This window comes from Cornus florida, unplaced genomic scaffold (genome assembly GCF_030987335.1).
Source record: "Cornus florida cultivar Cherokee Brave unplaced genomic scaffold, ASM3098733v1 CherokeeBrave_3.0.0_Hap2_Chr05, whole genome shotgun sequence".
NCBI classification, from domain to species: Eukaryota; Viridiplantae; Streptophyta; class Magnoliopsida; order Cornales; family Cornaceae; genus Cornus; species Cornus florida.
In genome coordinates, this window is record NW_026775575.1 from 82,507,630 (window position 1) to 82,526,925 (window position 19,296).

Genomic DNA, 19,296 nt, shown 5'->3' on the forward strand with positions numbered 1-19,296 from the left:
TGACGAATGATACGTGGGGGTGAGGGTGACGAAACCGAGGTATGTAGAGTCAATCCAATTGAGAAACAATATGATATGGTGGTGCACAGCACCATCATCCTCGATAGTTTGCTGGATGTGAACACTTGGTTGTTTTTTTTTTTTTTTTCGGAAGTTGTGAACACTTGGTTGTTGATATTGACAATTCATGATGCATATCTTCCAACTCCCAAAGATCAACAATAATCAACACGTGGCTTGACCGAAACTTACTACTAAATTAGTAATAAATTAAATTAAAATAAAGGTGTTCTGTAGTGAAATTTGACTGGACCCCCACAAAGTTAACCCAAATTGAGTAGTCAAACTCGTGGACAATTAAATTTTTATAATTTTTGTAGAGTTTTTTAATAAATTTTAAAAAATTTAAAATATAAAATGTGAAAAAAAAAATTATTAATATAAATTGTAATTTTAGTAGGGACATCTTTATTAATTTTTAAAAAATTAAAATATAAAATGTAAAATGTAAAAAAAAAATAAAAATTAATGAGGCAAATTGTAATTTTAATGGGACATCTTTATAAATTTTTAAAAATTTAAAATATAAAATAAAAATATAAAAAATTCAATGAGGGAATCTGGCCCCACTAATCCTATGTTGAGTCCCCCTACGTATGCTATACGCCTTTAGATATATAAAAATGAAATTACCTATCTAATGAAAAAATATAAACAAGTTTAATAATAATTTAATATCATTTCTTCCTTACATTTAACTAAATAAAATATTTGTATTCTGTTTAAAATTTAGAATGTTAGAACCGTAGACCGAATTGAACCTAATCAAATCATGTAGTTTGATTCAATGAAAATATTCCATTTTGGTTCTAAAAATTAAAAAAGGTTAACTAATATCTAGTTTTGATTTGGGATTCAAAAGTAAGAAACACAAATATTAATAACAAATAAATCATATATCCTAACAAATAAATCATAGATGGTATAATATATTTGTTGAGAGTGAGAATAAATTTAAGAATGGGAGTTTAAAAACGACATAATTAAGTTATAAATAATAAAAAATTTGAATAAAAACATGTGCGGAGGTTAAGCGGCACTTATTAAAAATAAATTGTGTAATTAAGTTGGTATACAATGGATCTCAAGCAAAGTCACACTCCCACTAATTTGTAAGAAAAACAAAAACATGATAAAAGCAAAAAGGAACTTTGAACCATTAATAAAGTTTCAGCATCCTTTCTTCTCATTTCCTTTCCACTCATTTTCCTCGGCAACAAATTTTTATAATCTTCATTTTTTTTTTTTAATCCTTTCATTTCCTCCTCGAAAATGGAGAAGATGATAATATAAAAAATATACACCAAATTAGTCTGCGTGTATCAACCGTGTGTGTATATATTACTATATACATACATATATATATATATATATACACACACCTGTGACGCGTTATGGCTGTACTTCATCTATATATATTCTCCGATATAGCAACAGACTCTCTCTCTAGACTTTAGTATCTCTTCTTACTCACTTCTTCACTCTGGTCTCGCTGATCGGTCGATGAACAGGTGATCCACTGATACATAGAGAGGGAAAGTGAGTGATCGAGAGAGAGAGGAGGTGAAATGGGGAGCTACAGGATATGTGTTTGCTTTACGAGAAAGTTCAAGATCACGGAGGCAGAACCACCGGCGGACGTGAAAGAAGCGTTCAAGAAGTATTCGGAAGGTGGGTCCCACATGACGGCGGAGCAGCTCCGGCGGTTCTTGATGGAGGTCCAAGGCGATGCCGGAGCTACGATCGCCGACTCTGAGCGCATTGTGGAGCAGGTTCTGCATAAACGACATCACATTGCCAAGTTCACTAGGCACTCTTTCACCCTCGACGATTTCCATCACTACCTCTTCTCAGTTGATTTCAATCCCCCAATCGGATCTCAGGTATAGCTTATATATATATAGATACACACACACACACACACACACACACACACTTCAACTAGCTACTTTGTTTGGCTGCTGAGAAATAGTAAGAACAGAAAAGTGAAAAAAATATCATAATTGCCTAATTGACTTGACTTAAAATGTCACAACATTCCAAATTTCCAAGATTCATTACTGGTGATCTATACATACATTTGAAGTTTAGGCATTTCTTTTTCAATGGAAATAGTGGGAAGACTATAAAGTCCTCACATTTCTAATTATTATTCTTCAAAAGTGGAAATAATAGGAAAAAATGGAACTAACAGAAACAGAGTGAGAATGAGTTAATTGTCACCAATTTGACTCGTGCAATTGAGTGTCTGATTTGGGTAAAATGGTTCATCTTCTGTTTTTGGAGTCCTTGAAGCCTTTCATGAGTTTTTCCCTTTTATCTTTTACCAAATCTGGAAGCCAATGTTCCAAAAAAATAAAAATAAAAATAAAATTTAGTATATAAATAAATAAAATAAAATTGGTAGCTGACATTTGTGGTTGCTAGCTTTTGCAATGCTGGTTAAGACACGAGATCTCAGCTTTGAAACTCACATATATGACAAATTTGGTACCTACCAAAAAAAAAATCTGGAATCTGATGCGTAACAAGCTGGCAAAGCCTATAATACCATTTTATTTTTAAATGATCTTTTATATTGTAATGAGAAATTCAGTTTTCTTTGTGAAGCCAATTGGAATTGGACACAGAATTAAATTTTGACAACATAAGCAAAATAGTTGAGAATAGCATAAAGATCGCATTTTGGTTATTTGCTTGTTACATCTATCCCTCCCTAGACCCGTAGTGGCAGGAGCCTCGTGCCACTAGGCCAGCCCTTTTACTTGTTCCCTATGTTTGCACTTTTTATAGTGTTATAGTTCTCTTCTTTGTCAATGCAGAGTGAATTGAACAATATATGGAGACCGTGTTTCCTAACAATAAACAACTTTTCATTTTAGGTTCACCATGATATGAGTGCTCCATTGTCACATTATTTCATATACACCGGACACAATTCTTACTTGACTGGAAACCAGCTCAGTAGTGACTGCAGTGATGTCCCAATCATAAAGGCACTGAAAAGAGGTGTGAGAGTGATAGAGCTTGATTTATGGCCTAATCCCACCAAAGATGATGTGCATGTTCTACATGGAAGGTATGCAAGGTCTCAAAAACATGTAAACTACATAAGTATTATCTTTCAATGAATGCTTTCTTGTTCTTTTTACTCTCTAATTACTTGAGAGATGTATGGAATTGACTAATGACAACTTAGATTATTATGATATGGTGTGTTTTGAAAAATTCACTTAAAATAAACTATGTTTTGTGCTTCAGAGGTTCTACTTTTTGTTCTGAAAATGTCATGACAAGAACAAGCGAGAAGAGATCGTATCTATGTATATTCTTTAAACCAAAATGCCACATTCACTTGACAAGTACTACAATCTGATCTTTATGGAATTATTACATATGTTGTTGTGCCATAGATATTTAAGGTTCCTAATCCCAGTGGATTTTCTATACAAATTATATAGATTAATTAGTAAATTAGCTGCAGTTGACATCTGGACTTGTAATTCACTAACCATCAATGCTAGTCATGAACGCTTTACCAAGCTCTGAAAAAGAGAAAGCAATCGAGAAGTTGTATAGTTTTTATTTTATATTTTTTCCTAAATTAGTTTTTGATAACTTAATTTGTTACCGTACTTACTGAACTCTGATAGGGTTCAATTAATTCTAGTTTTTTTTCTTTAATTCTTTTGGGAGATTTTTTTAAAAATTATGTTTTTGTGAATATAGGACCTTGACAACTCCTGTGGAACTCATAAAATGTTTGAAATCCATCAAAGAACATGCCTTTTCAGCATCTCCATACCCTGTCATAATAACTTTAGAAGACCACCTTACATGTGAGCTTCAGGCTAAAGTAGCTCAGGTGATTCTTCGTTGTCTTTCATGGATTTGAACCACCTTTCTTGATTTGAATTACATATCTTATGCTGGTGCATGCTTTGTTTCCAGATGGTTGATCAAACATTTGGAGAAATGTTGTACAGGCCCGAGTCGGAGTATTTAAAAGTATTCCCATCACCAAAAGATTTAATGAAACGTGTTATTATTTCAACCAAACCTCCAAAAGAGTACCTTGAAGCTAAAAGTTTTGAAGGAAGTAACTCACAGAAGGCAAAGGATTCTGATGAAGATGAATGGGGCAAGGAACCATCGGATCTTACAGCTGATCAAGAAAGCGAGGATAAGGTGAGCTGAAAAATGAAGTTTGTTATGTCTTGGCTTTAATTCCAAAATCCTAATTCTTAGGCGTCTGCTTATTGGTTTTTGCTTTGCTGGATTGCAGAGTGATAGTGAAAAGAGTGACCACAGTCAGGATGATGAAGCCATTGATGACTGTCATATAAATTCACGTCCAGCAGAACCACCTGCATACAAGCAACTAATTGCTATTCATGCTGGAAAACCAAAAGGTGGGTTGAAGGAGGCTCTCAAAGTTGAAAGTGACAAAGTTAGACGCCTTAGTTTGAGTGAACAAGCACTTGAAAAGGCTGCTGAATCTCATGCAATAGATGTAGTAAGGTATATTTCAATGACCATCATACAGTGTACATTACACCTGGATTTATGTACCTATTTTATGGAAAAGTTGGCATATTATGCTTTTGCTGATAATTTTCTGACTATCTCTAATGATGTTCTTTCTCAAAATCTAGGTTCACCCAGAGAAATTTTCTGCGGGTATACCCCAAAGGTACTCGATTTAACTCCTCGAATTACAAGCCACTAATTGGTTGGATGCACGGAGCTCAATTGGTTGCTTTTAATATGCAGGTTTGGTTCTTCACAATTTCCCAACATGTAACGTAATGTTAATATTTTGCATATCAAACTTCTTTTTCTTGTTGCTTTATTATCTTTCTTTTTTTTTTTTTCATTAATTTTATTTTTGTGCTTATAAAATTTTATTCCACTTCACCATCTGCCAAAACTATGCAAAAAGTACTTGTTGCTTGCCTGTGCTAAATTAATAGCATAAGCAATTACATTGGCCTACAGTGTATTTTCTTTTGAGAGGATCTTCACTTTTTCAAAAGTAGATTACCCTAGACTTCCCAAGTTTTAATGCTTATGAGCCATTAAGGATCAATTATAGAATATATTTTCTCATTTTCTTGGTAAGCTAAATGTTCTGGTTGGTTGTTGAAACTGCTTTAAAACTACTAATTGAAACAAAATGATAAACAAATAATAATAATAAATGATAAAAACCCGTGTTAAATGTAATTCTTCTTTTTGTATGGGGTTCTCTTGTCATTTGTTAGTTTCAGGTTACAGAAGTGGGTCAATCCACCATAAGATATAAATCTAAAACTCTCAGGAAACATTTGAAGTGGATCATAAACAGAGCTTGTATTGTATACTGAGGCGGGTTTCCATAAAATCACTCATCTTTTAATTAGTTATTCGAGTGAACTTTTCTTTTTCTTTCTTTCTTTTTCCTATTCCTTTTTTTTTTTTAGAAAGAAGATAAATTTAGTCAGAACAACTGCAGTAGAAAGAAGTGAATTTCTAATTACTATATTTTTTTTTATACTAGGGATCAACGCGAAGCTCATGTCTCTTCATCTTGAGTATGAATAAATTAATTTAATACATTTAGGATTAGGTTCTATTCTGTATGCTATGACTGGTGATATTGTTTTATTTCATGAAAAAAAAAAAAACAAAGGACAAGAATGATGCTCAAAATTTTAGATGGTCAATTATAAGGACTAAAATTTAAAATATGCGGAATGTAATTTTGCAAACTAGGAATTTGTAGAAAAAAGTGGAGCTCTCTGGACAAATAGACTAGATTATTCACAGAGGGAGGGATTGGTGATGATGCTACTAGAATTAAAATTTTATATATTAAATGGAGGATTTTTCTTGTGTGCTGTATGATTAAGGTAAACTTTTAAAAAATAGAAGGTAAATCCTACAAAGCAGTTGTTAGACCAACTATTGTTTAGGTATAAAATGTTGGTGGTTAGATTACAACATAATCATAAAATTAGATTGGTTAAATTGCTTATGTCAAAATGGATTTACATAAGACAAGAAAGGATAGAATTAAAAACGATTATATTCATGAAACAATTGAACTAGCAAATATTAGTGATAAAATGAGGAGATATCGGGTTTAGCATGTGAAGGAGGCAGGGAAAGGGCCCGAAGACCTTTTTTTAGTATTGTTACCACTTTAATGGGGTGTTGGGAGAGGACTAGGGATACATATTTTTGCATTTTATCATTTGATAAAGTGGTAGTTCTTAAATTGTTCGCTCATCAATATGCGCTTTTATCATTGCACTAGGCTATAGCCTACTAGGATAGTGGAAGCAAGCTCAACAATTAACATTAACAAGGGTTAAGCTAGTAATATAAATATAGTATTGCTAAACTGAACTTGTGTCCCTAGTTAAGTAGGATGGACAAAACAAGATTGATTGAGAACGAGGTATGATTGGCACACATGACCTGCACTTTTTATTTTGGGGGGATCAAATTTTTATAATTTTGTTAATGCTTTAATTTAAGGATATTTCAGTACTTAATTATTTTAGGGTTTTTAGAGTTTGTTAATGTTTTGCATATATAAAGGCTATTATGTTATCAAACAAGTCAGTTTTGGATTATTGGCATATTATCATGATTTCAGAATTCCCTCTTCTTGTTCTCCTCCCCCATTATTCTTAGTCTTTCCTTCTTCAAGCCTCATCTCAACTGTTGTGTTCTTATCCCCTTCTTTCATCTCATCTTCTGTCTTCTCATCCCCTTCTTTCTTTCTGTTCTACTCAACATGGTTTCAGAGTATTTTGGTCCTATTTTGGCCTTGCATGAAAGATTCATATAGCTCAACCAATTGGTTGGGTTATGATTTAATTGAATTAAAAAAAAAGAAGAAGAAGAAATTCTCCGTCAATTACAAAAATTAACAATGTGGAAACATTGGTTGCTAGTTGAATAGAGCAGGATGCTATTACTGCACCACTTTTTGTTTTAAAAGTGAGTTCCTATACTTCAAGAAATTCTAAGTTCAAAAGCGATGATATCTCATTTATATATATGTATATATTTTTCTCATTCAAAGTCCGACTTGTCACTGTTCCAATGGCAGGGATATGGTAAGTCACTCTGGTTGATGCATGGGATGTTTAGATCCAACGGGGGGTGTGGTTACGTGAAAAAACCTGAATTTTTTATGAGCATGGTTCCGCACAATCAGGTGTTTGATCCTAAAGCAAAGTCGTCAGTGAAGAAAACTTTAAAGGTGAGAGCAGACCACTAAAGCAAATGTAACTCCACATTTCCCATAATTTACTCTTCACACAATTTCTTGTGGTGACAGGTAAAAGTATATATGGGGGATGGATGGCATTTGGATTTTAAACAAACTCATTTTGATTTGTATTCTCCGCCTGACTTCTACACCAGGGTAAGTCTGCAGTACTTCACTAAATTCTTTCCTTCTCAATTACACTAATTACTTTCGGTGTAAGCTAAATAAATCATGTTTAGATTGTATAACTGGTGTATATATTGATCAACATGGGACATTGAATAAAATAAGCTTTAGGCCATATTGCACGGATATATGGGACATTGACTTAATATCAACTTCTATTCCACTTATCAACTTAATATCTCGAGTCTTGACTTACTAATTCCCCAGATTATTCATCTGGAAAATTTTCTATGCGATTCTAAAAAGTGCCAAAAATGTTTTTTTAAAAGCTATTCATTGTCTTAAATTAAAAATTGTCGCTCAGTCATGATTACCTTCGTGCATGTGAATTGATATTTGTAGTCCGTAGCCAGTCAAATCCTTGCATTTTGATAGAAATGCAATCTGCTCCCCTGTATTAGCCTTCCTGAGCATATTGATCCATGTATTTACTGGTCAATCTGTGGGGCAGGTCGGTATAGCCGGAGTGCCTGCTGATGAGATAATGAAGAAAACAAAGAAACAAGAGGACAATTGGACACCGGTTTGGGGTGAAGAGTTCACATTTCCCTTGACTGTTCCTGAATTGGCTTTACTTCGAATCGAAGTACATGAGTACGACATGTCTGAGAAGGATGATTTTGCTGGCCAAAATTGTTTGCCTGTTTCTGAATTGAGGGAAGGAATCCGAGCAGTCCCCCTCTTTGACCGAAAAGGAGAAAAGTTTAACTCAGTGAGGCTTCTCATGCGGTTTGAGTTGTCTGAAACTTCTTATATTTAACTGCATTTTCATCTATTTATTTGGTTAGGATTTCATGCTGGGGCTGTATATATGTGTTAGTTTTAGAGCTGTTATTTTCATTTGTTGCATGAGATTTTTGTATTCATACCTTGTATTGAAATAAATTTTGTATATTATCTTTTGAAAGGTGGAGCTATGCTCTCCATGTATAATACATTTGCCTCGTTTATTTTTTCTCTCGACTGCGCTATATGTTGACTTATAAGATACTTCTCAGAAAATATAAAGTTTAATAACTGTTAAGTGCTATGAGTGTTTTAGAAGAACCATTGATCAGTTTTTAGCTCGGTTTTCGACATTAATCGAAATCTGGTGATATACTTCAATCACGTATACATAACAACGCCATACTTGGATGTGTATTTCTATTACTACTTTATTAAAGACAAAACTCAAACAGAAGAAGATTTTGATAGAATATTTGCTCAATTAAGTTATAGAGATGGTTAGATACATTTGAAAATGTTGAGACAAGGAAAAAAATTGTTCATATAGAATGTGACTAATTCATAATTGAAAGTGACAAACAAACTGTAACTGAGAAACTTCGTGCCTCAGTCTTACAGCCTTCATTCTTCCTCTATTCATACGAACAATCTCTTTCTATCTTCACTCATTTATACATATATGGGGGGTGTGTGTGTGTTTGAAGAGTGTACACATATGTGTTTGTGTGTGTGTGTCAAGGTATGCTTGTGTTTGAATATTACTCGGAGAATGACACCATGAGAATATATTGTTGTGAGATTTATATATACCCACTCGCAAACGCACGAATCTTTGTAGATAGGGATTACTTGTAAAGGTGTCGTAGCCAGGAGACGTGTTAATGAAGTTTGTCAACAAATTTTTCAAATTCCAAATTAACTTGAAAATAGGATAACCAAAATTTGATGATTTATTCTAGATGAACTAAGTAGAAAAATAAAATAAAGAATAATGATTAAACAAGATATAAAAAATAGGAGAGAGAACTAGGGGCATAACTTTACCACTAACGTCGCACCACCGGTCAATTGCATCAATTTATTGGAGATATATATATATATATATATATATAACATGCATAAGGAATTAATCATGGTTACACGCACATATTAATTTAGCTAGAAGATAATATAAATTAAAGCTAAGTATGAACTATCTTCGATTAGCATAAACCATCTACCTAACTACTTTACTCAAGGGTGTAGTATGGTTTATCTTTTCTAGGTATAATCCATCAAAACCCTAATATTATATTGAGAGAAAAACCATTGTATAACCATCTCATTTACAACTTCAAGAAGTGAATGAGTTGTGTTCAATCACAAGATTCAAATATCAAAGACAAGATATAAAAATATTTGTAATTGAATTAAAACTTTAAAACCGATTTTTATTGAAAAGTCAAGTAAAAATCTTATAGGTTACACAATCATGCCTGAAAATAATTATTCTCCAATAAATGAATACAATCAAACCAGTGGTGCTAAGCTAGGGCTACATCACAACCCTAGCAAAGCGTTTAGCTGAGCATGACTGGAATAGATTTCTTCATGGTTGAGGAAGACGTCTTCACCGCCATGGATTGATCCCTTCTTTCTTCTGAATGCTTCTCTACTGATCTCAGCCTCAAGCTCCTCTGTATGATGCTCACAATGATGTAGAGAACTCCCTTTAAATAAGAAAAGATTAGCCCCAAAGTTCCCTTCATATAGAAGACATATGGAAAATCTGTCAAACAATGACTTCAAAATTCGTACAAACTTCCAGCCCAGTTTTGACAAGGTAAATAGCTGTTTTATGAAATCCTTGTGAAATACAAAATTGTAGATTTTCGAATTTCCTTTAAACCCAATCGAGAATTAAGCTGTTTTGACACTCAAGGAGAAAGATATAGATAAATTACCAAAATGGGTTCAAGTTATCAATTTTGGAGAGAGTTTCCAAGTTGGAGAAGGATTTTTCATTTTCTTTTTCTTTCCATTCTCATCAACTTGTGGCTTCTCTTAGACTCTTTTCTAGGTCTAATTAGACCTGGATCTTCATCATTGCTCGGTCCCACGAATGTGGTCTTCTCAAGCTCTAAATCACTGGTCTTGATTGATATTACAATTAAAGCCCTGAAATAAATAAAAACAATGTAAAATCACAAATAAACTAGTGTGAGTCGTACGCAACGGAATATGAAAGTTTTGATTATTTAAAACAGATCTGTGTCTTTTCCAACTTTGTGTATTTTAGCAATTAATAAATCATGCAATATAAAATAAAACAAAGTAAAGTTGGAGATGACACTAGGATTTTAGCGAGGAAACCCCAGTTGATAAAATACGTCAACTGTTTGTATGAGAAAAATCTCTTGGATTGTGCAGTCCAAAGTAAACCGATCCACTATGCTTAAAACAAAGTACACTGAACTTTGACTCTGGCTCACACCCTATCATTCTACAAAACACCAACTACTGACATTCCTCTGACTTTCTGATTCCCCGTCCAATATTAACTTGACCTCAATCTTATGCTTGATATTTGTAGAAGAGTAGCAGGTAGATTAGACAACACTCCTAGAATGCTCCAACCCTTTCAAAGTGTGATCGCTTTTACATCTGTTTTTCAATCATCTGAATTCTATATAGAAGTAGATATGTTTTCGTCTGATCGATGTAGATACAACTGTATGATCACGATCAGGATTTGAACACCACAACTCTAAACTCTCTATGTGTTTGTGTGTATGTGTTCTAGAAAGATGACAGAAAAATCAACTCTAATTTTCTGCAAAAATAATCTTCTTAAGGCTTTTAAGAATAGTAAATTTATAAATCAAAAGCCGTTTTTAAACCTATGTGTATAGCACGGTTTATATAGAGGTTTGCAAAATCCTATTCCTTCTAAAAATAAAAGAAATTTTGTGTATAGGACTTGGAAGGAAAGTTGAATAAAAAAGGAATTAAACAGAACAAGGAAACTGAAAACCTTTTGCAATCAGGACTCCTTGAACCGGTTCCCAATCTTGGTATCAATTCCCAAAGGACAGAATGAAGTTTTTCAAATCTTAACTTCTAGAACCGGTTTCCAAATTCAGGTACCGATTCCCACTTGACAGAATCCAATTTGAACTTGGATTTTCTGTTTTTCGAACTTCCGGAAAATATACCATATAGGTATTTGTGTCCTAAGTGGGAAACGATGTCCTAATATGTTATTCTTTCCTTTTTGATGATCAACAGTACTTTCCTCTTCTGAACAACCTTCAAATTCCACAGTCGATGTCAAGTCTAATATGGTAACTGAAATTACAACTCGACTAGGACTTGTTTTGTTAACTAAATATACCAATTACAAAAATATATTTCAGAACTACTACTAAGAGAATAAAACATGCAAGTTAAGGGGCTAAAATGTATAACATTCAATACCTAACACATCCCCAAACTTACATATTACTAGTCCTATAGCAATAAAATTAGAGAAACATAAAGTCCATTTTCGTGGGAATCACAATTGTATTTAGCGAATGCAACAAACCTTTTAAACCCTAGGTTACCCCTAGTGGACTAGTGAAGTCTTACAAGGGTTTCTAGAAATGATACCCACAAACATACAAATCAATTCAATCTTTCGGCAATCAACTCATTCTCATATCATCATAATAATCAAGGGGAAAACTATACAAAAGTACTTTAAAAATTATTAACTGACAATACTCCGTATTCCCTATTTTCATACTTCATCCCAATATTTCCCACACAATTTTACAATAAGATTAATGGCAAAAATCAATCCTCAATTTTGTGAAATTGTGAACTAGCAAATCACGTAGTAATATCTTTTCAATTGAGCCCAACTTCTATAACTTAAATTCCTCAAATCCCTTCTCAAGTTATCTTTCTATGACAAACTTTTTTTCTTCTCAAAAACATTATATTGATTGGTCGTGCAATGTCCGGTTTATTAAGCTTTCTAGAAGATTTATGTAACAAGCTTTCAACCAATAACTCCCAAACCTAACAGTCTGAAAGCATTAAGTGTAAAGACACTCCTGAGGACTTAATTATTCAAGTCAACTAGGCTACAAACCTAAACAAACCAAATTAATTTATTTCAATTTCTTCTTCTGTTTTTTTTTTTTTTTTTTTTTTCATCCTTACTCCCCACTTCTTCATGCGAACACTCTATGCTTATGAGACATGAGGCCCGATTACTCCATGAAAGGGTTTGGATTTTTATTTTTTTATATGCCATAGTAATAATCTTCAAAGTTCACCAATTCATATCAATCTATAGTCATCATAATTCAACTAAATATATAAATACCTATAGATAAAATTCTAGTGTGCATGTGAAATCCATCAGGGACTAACAAATACCAGAACTCCTATCATACTAAATAATGGAACCCATATAAGGTAAGGCACAAATATTAGGAATTCAGGACTATCTCAGAAAATAATTTTAAAAATTATTTAAGTGTCTTAATCTCCCAACAATTCTCAAATATATGAATTAAAATCAATATGTCAAAGAAAAAGAATTGATTTTTTTTTTTTTATAAAAAATAAATAAATAAACTAGACTCTAGACTCTATGCCCCCAAACTTGAATTAGACAGTGGCCTCACTAGGCAGAAATCAAAAGTAAGAAAAATAAAAACTATAAAGAAAAGAAAAACAAAGAACAAAATCACTTAGCAGGATATCTAGAAAGGAGGAGGTGGAGCATCGGGATTAAGCCCGTTGTGGATCATAAGCGCTTGCATCATATTTGTAATGTTTCCAAATTTTACCATTTTCTAATTTCTGGAATTTTTTTATTTTTCAAGGGTATTTTCGTCTTTTCTCGTTTTGAGTGTCGGCGACGTAGGGTGTGCCAAGTGTGTCTGAGAGTTGATTGGGACATTTCATTGGGTTCAGGACTCTTTGAAATACAAGGGTTGTCATTTTTGCATTTTTCTATTTTTCTGGCTGGACGGTCCCGTGTAGGATCCGCTACTGGAACTGTTGCGTACAGGGATTTTTAGTTGGGTCCATTCACACCTCATGCATCTTATTTATTATATTTATGTGGATGTGAATTATTAAATATGTATATGTAATTGTGTGGTGTAGAAAGAAAAAAAAATAAAATAAAATAAATGATGGGACTCACATGCATTATAACAAAGGTAATGGCTTAGCCATTACCATTCGGCAAATTCACCACCAGCCTTACTCGTTGGAGAAGAAAAAAAAAAATTCTCTTTTTTTCTACAACTTCTATCTTTGATTACTTTTCAACCGATGGGAAATTTTGAGTGCCGGTTATGGCAATTCGAAAAGCTCGATAAGATCTTCAAGTTTATATAAACAATTTCAGTTTTTGGCCACTCTAAGAATTCTAAAAATTTGGACCCATTTGGGGCTTTTCTACAATTAAGAGGTAGGGGTGCTCTAATTCATATTTTCTTTAATCTTTTTTGAGTTTTCCCCTTTAATTTGATTCTAAGCATGTTTGATTTTAGCAATTTTGCCTATGTTGTTGTGGTGGTATGTAATTAAGATAATGGATGTATTATATGTATTAATTGAACCAATTATTATGATTATATACTTAGTGGTGAAGATATATGCTTAGTATTGATATTTTAAATGCCCCATGATTTTTAATTATTAAGAAAAGTGATGTTGAAATTATGAAAATAGATGTTATGATTTCCCTTAATAATGTGATCATGATGTAGATGAAATGTATGAGATTTATTGTAAATTTTCCTTGAGATATTGCCATGATGCTAGATATATGATGTGTATCTCTATGTGTGTTATGTATAAATAATATATGTGTGTATGATTTGTTGATTGGATATGAAAAACATGTTTTTGTGATTATGTCCTTATTTAATAGGTGTAATTGTAGAAATTTTGTTGACTTAAAGCATGCTATAAATTCATGAGAAAATTCTTCTTTAGTATGGAATGTTGTTAAGGTTTGATGATGTGAAAATTATGGTAAATTGTGAAGTATAAAGCATTCATGCATCCATTGAGAAAGAAAAAGGGGAATTTTTTTTTAAAAAAACCAATGAAATTGTTTTGGGGAAAAGTTTTTTTTGAAAAGTGTTTATGAAAACCTGGACGCCTAGGAGGCGCCTAATAGTCTGTGGTGTTAGTGTGGTCTAGAGAGAGGACTAGGGAGAGACCCCAGTGTGGTTGAGCTAACCAGGCCGGATGCGATACAGTGGAGGTGCCTTGTAGTCGTGGATGGTTAACCAATCCCCCTTTCGTGACGCCTTGGAGGTGACTTGGGTTGGATTATATTAACAGTTTGGAAGTTGAAACGGTATAGTTTCAGAAACGGAAAGTGACATTGCATGGCATGGCACATCATTGGCATACGTGGTGCATTTGGTAATTGGTTGTGATATGTATATTTGTTAATAATACAGTGGTTTTACTCGATTCCCGAGATATAATCTCGTTTTCTTACTTTCTATTCTTTATGTGGATTCACGGGGTCATAAGAGGTGTGTCTTAGACACTTCCTACTGAGCGTTTAGCTCACCCCATCATTTTAACATTTTTTTTTTCAGGTCAAGGGAAGGAAGTGGCAGACGACGTTCATCCACAGGTTTTGATGGGTTAGTGGACTGTTTAACATATTTTACTATGATCTCATTTTATTATTATTATTGTTGTTGTTATTTGTAAACCTTGGGATGACACGTATATTATGTATTGATATAGGAAAGGACGGTAATATTTTTAGTTGACCTCGGGTTTGGGTAAGGACTCAGTTAGCGATTTGGACCCTCGGGTTCGGGTCGTTGCAATATTCATCATTGTCCTCTGATCCTAGCAAATCTCTTGATCTTCAGCCCTAAGTTAGGTATAGTGAATGCCAAGTAGAGAAACAATCCAAGGTATATATATAGGGTATGGAAGGAGGAAGAAAGGAAAGTGGGTATGATGAAGGAATTCTAATGGGTGTAGGAGAGTTGGTTTAGATGGGAAATGGTGGAATGGATTTTAGGAAGATGAAAATTAGTGAAAGGGATGATGCAAGATTGTAATGGGTTTAGGAAGATTTATGGATATATGAATGTATAAAGGTTGGGAGAGGATGTAAAAGTTGGAAAGGTTAAGGAGTGGATAGGAGAGTGGTGAAAGAATTTTTTTTTACTCAGGGCGATGGTCACCCGGGGTCGGGCAAACGATCACCTGGTCCTGTTATCTCCTCTGCTGGGTCGCCACCTGCGTCGATTTTTTTTTTTCCTACCTTCGGCTGAAGGGGGTACTATCGCCTCAAAATTTAAAAAAAGAAAAAAAAATTAATTTTTTATATTTATTTATTTATTGACAAGCTATCCTAGACTATTAAAATAAAAACTAAAATAACCTGTCCTAAATACAAAGAAAAAAATCTAAACTATTCTACAAAATAAAAGCTAAAATAAAAATAAAAATAAACTCACCTAAAACTATCATAATCTACGCTACAAAAAGGAAAATAAAATAAAAATTAATCTACAATGGAAACGATGCCCTCATCTCATGCTAAGTTTAATGTCTCTAGCTAGACGTAAGCCCACTCTCTAGCCCGTATCTAACAACTCGACTGCTTCTTTCATGTTCGGATTTAACCGCCTCTATGCTTCCCATGAAGGTTTGGAGTCTTCTTCCAAGAAAATTTGATGCATACACACAGAGGGATCAATCCCTTTGAGATCAACCACACTCTAGCCAATAACTTCTCGATGAGTGGCCAGTACCTCTAGCAATTTCTCCTCTTGTTCGTAGGATAGATCTGCTGAAATAATTACCGGAAGAGTGTTTTTCAGCCCAAAATATGCATACTTTAGATGAGAGGGCAACTACTTCAGCTCTAGTTCTGATGGAGACTCCAAAGATGTCGTACAGGGTTCACTTGAAAATGGCAGGAGGGGCTCAACAGGGAACTTCCATGGTCGAATGTTGTGCACACTGGCTACATTAAGCATAGTATTCACCTCTTCAACACATTCGTCTATGGCATCAACAAGAAAACAATCACTATTGTCTGAAGGGCATTGACTAACATTGAAAATATTTAAGCAAACTCTCATATTGCCAAAAGATAAATCCATGATGCCAGTCCTACAATTGATGCATGCATTTGCTGTTCCAAAAAAAGAATGACCAAGGATCACTGGAATATGCCTCCTCGGGTTTGGTACCGGCTTGGTATCTAGCACAATAAAATTCACCGGGAAGTAGAATTTATCTACTTTGATGATCACATTTTCAATAATCGCACGAGGCTGCTTGGTTGACCTATCTGCCAATTGGAGAATAACTGAGGTAGACTTCAATTCTCCCAAGCCAAGTTGCAAGTAAACCGAATAAGGAAGAAGGTTTACATTTGTACCCAAATCTAGAAGGGCTCGCTCCACTTGATGATTCCCTATTGTGCATGAAATTATTGGAGCGCCTTGATCTTTGAACTTTGAAGCAGTGCAATGCTGGATTATGGAACTCACTTGCTCAGTTAGTAGTACCTTCTGAAGAACATGACTTTTTAAATACCTCTTCTAAGTACATAGATCTTTCAAAATTTTGGCGTAAGCTGGAATTTACTGAATTGTATCAAGCAATGGGAGATTAAGCTTCACCTGCTTGAATATCTCCATTATGTCCTAAAGTTTGCTTGCCTACTTTGCCACCTTTGATGTTTCTTGTAGTCTATGAAGGAATGGCACAACTGTACGCCTTTGCTCAGGAGATGGCTCAGTAGTTATCTGACCATCTTGTGCTTCTTTATTACACTCCTTATTTTCTTTTAGTTTTCATCATTTTTTGCTTCCTCTTCTTTCACCTTGTTTTCAACTATTTGCCCACTTCTCAGAGTAGTGATTGCTTGCACTTGTTAGTAATGTCATCAATTACCCGCACTCCTCTTGGGTTAGCCACTGGTTGACTAGGAAGCTTGCCATCTTCTTTTCTATTCATGGCTTTAGCTAGTTGGCCAATTTGAATCTTTAACTTGGCAAGGGATTGAGAATGAGATTGCACAAGCTGATTAGTTGGCTCTAACTGCTTTGTTATCATTACCTCGAGCATTGATAAGAATTGTTGAGGTCGACCGAAGGCATGGATAGGAGTGAACCCTGGAGGATTTAAAGTCTAAACTTGAGATTCAAAAATTGCCTTGCACCTGAGGTATTTGATGTGGAGGAGCTAATGTTCCTTTGGCTAGACTTCTCCATGAGAAGTTAGGATGGTTTCTCTAAGCCGGATTGTAAGTGTTTGAAAACATATTGCCTTCTGCAAACTGAGCTGCACTCGGACAAATAGACACATGGTGAGTCGGACTGAAATAGAAAGAACAAACCTCAAAGCCTTAAGCATCAGTTATATGAGGAGTAGAATTTAACTGTGAAGTCATTAATTGTTCAACTCTCTTAGTTAATGCCTCCTACTAGCTCTCGATTTACTTCTGTTTCATTCACGTTTTTTGGTCTTTTTAATATGGTGGGTGGTCTTACTGCAGGAGGTAAGACATGTGTAGAATTATCAGATATATTTTTGAAAAGCTGCCATGCATCCTCTTCACTCTTCAACATAAAGTTTTTGCCACACGATGCATCCACCATATACCTTTGTGCCTCATTTATCCCCTTATGAAAGAAGTTAACCAGCTACCATTTTGGTATGTCGTGATGAGGACACTTTTGAAGGAGGTTTCTGAATCTATCCCAAGCCTCATGAAAAGGCTCCTCAAGCCCTTGAGCAAAATAGGTAATGGCATCTCAATATTGAGCAGTTCTCACCATGGCGAAGTACTTGTTTAAAAACTTCTATATCAACTCTGCCCATGTAGTGACGGAGTTTGCTGGCAAGGAATTAAACCAATCATTCGCCTTGTCCTTCAATGAAAAAGAGAAAAGGTGTAGCTTGAGCACACCATCGTCAAAACTCTGGATCTTTATTGTTCTGCACACCTCTGCAAAGTCATCCAAGTGCCAGTATGGATCTTCTTTTGATAGGTCGTAAAAATAATATAGTAACTGAAAATTACTAGCCTTAATTTCGTAGTGATGGGCTTTCAATTCAGGATACCGAACTGCAGATGAAGAGTTTTATACACCCGGTTCATAATGATCTATTAAACGGCGAATTGCTCCTGCAACAACCCTGTTGTTCTCCCTATCATCCGCCATCTTTTCCTTTTCAAGGCCTCAAAAATCTTTCTTCAAGTGTCTGAGAGTCCTTTCGGTTTCTAGGTCTAACAAAAGCTTAGGGAGTGACAAAGAACGTCTTCCAAACATGTATTGCCACCTGAAATAGTCAATAGAATCAAAATAAAATAAAATCCTAAACTAAGATCCTAATTGAAATTAATTATAGAATTTAATATAATCTGTCAAAAACTAAAACAAGTCCCCAACAATGGCACCAAAAACTTGTTGTGAGATTTATATATACCCACTCGCAAGTGCACGAATCTTTACAGATATAGCTTTCTTGTAAGGGTGTTGTACCGAAGGGACTTGTGTTAATGAAGTTTGTCAACAGATTTCTCAAATTCTAAATTAACTTGAAAATAGGATGACCAAATTTTGATGATTTATTCTAGATGAACTAAGTAGAAAAATAAAATAAAGAACAATGATTAAACAAGATGTAAAATATAGGAGAGAAAGAACTAGGGGCATGACTTCACCATTAACGTAAGACCACTGGTCAATTGCATCAATTTATTGGAGATATATATATAACATGCATAAGGAATTAATCATAGTTACAAGCACATATTAATTCAGCCAGAACATAATATAAATTAAAGCTAAGTATGGACTATCTTCGATTGACATAAACCATCTACCTAACTACTTTACTCTAGGGTATAGTATAGTCTATCTTTTTTAGGCATAATCCATTAAAACCATAGTATTATATTCAGAGAAAAATCATTGTATAACCATCTCATTCATAACTACAATAAGTGAATGAGTTGTGTTCAATCACAAGATTTAAATATCTAAGACAAGATATAAAAATATATA

At 34.2% G+C, this 19,296-nt stretch overlaps 1 protein-coding gene across 1 annotated transcript; it reads left to right on the forward strand.

Moving 5' to 3' along the window:
- The first annotated feature begins 1,206 nt into the window (after nt 1–1,206).
- On the forward strand, nt 1,207–8,467 carry LOC132307196 (phosphoinositide phospholipase C 4-like). The gene is made up of 9 exons (XM_059804886.1): nt 1,207–1,943; nt 2,943–3,139; nt 3,790–3,925; nt 4,012–4,248; nt 4,346–4,581; nt 4,716–4,833; nt 7,163–7,315; nt 7,394–7,480; nt 7,962–8,467. The coding sequence occupies exons 1-9, from the start codon at nt 1,629–1,631 to the stop codon at nt 8,268–8,270; spliced, it is 1,788 nt and encodes a 595-aa protein (XP_059660869.1). The 5' UTR covers nt 1,207–1,628; the 3' UTR covers nt 8,271–8,467.
- Nucleotides 8,468–19,296: the final 10,829 nt, after the last annotated feature.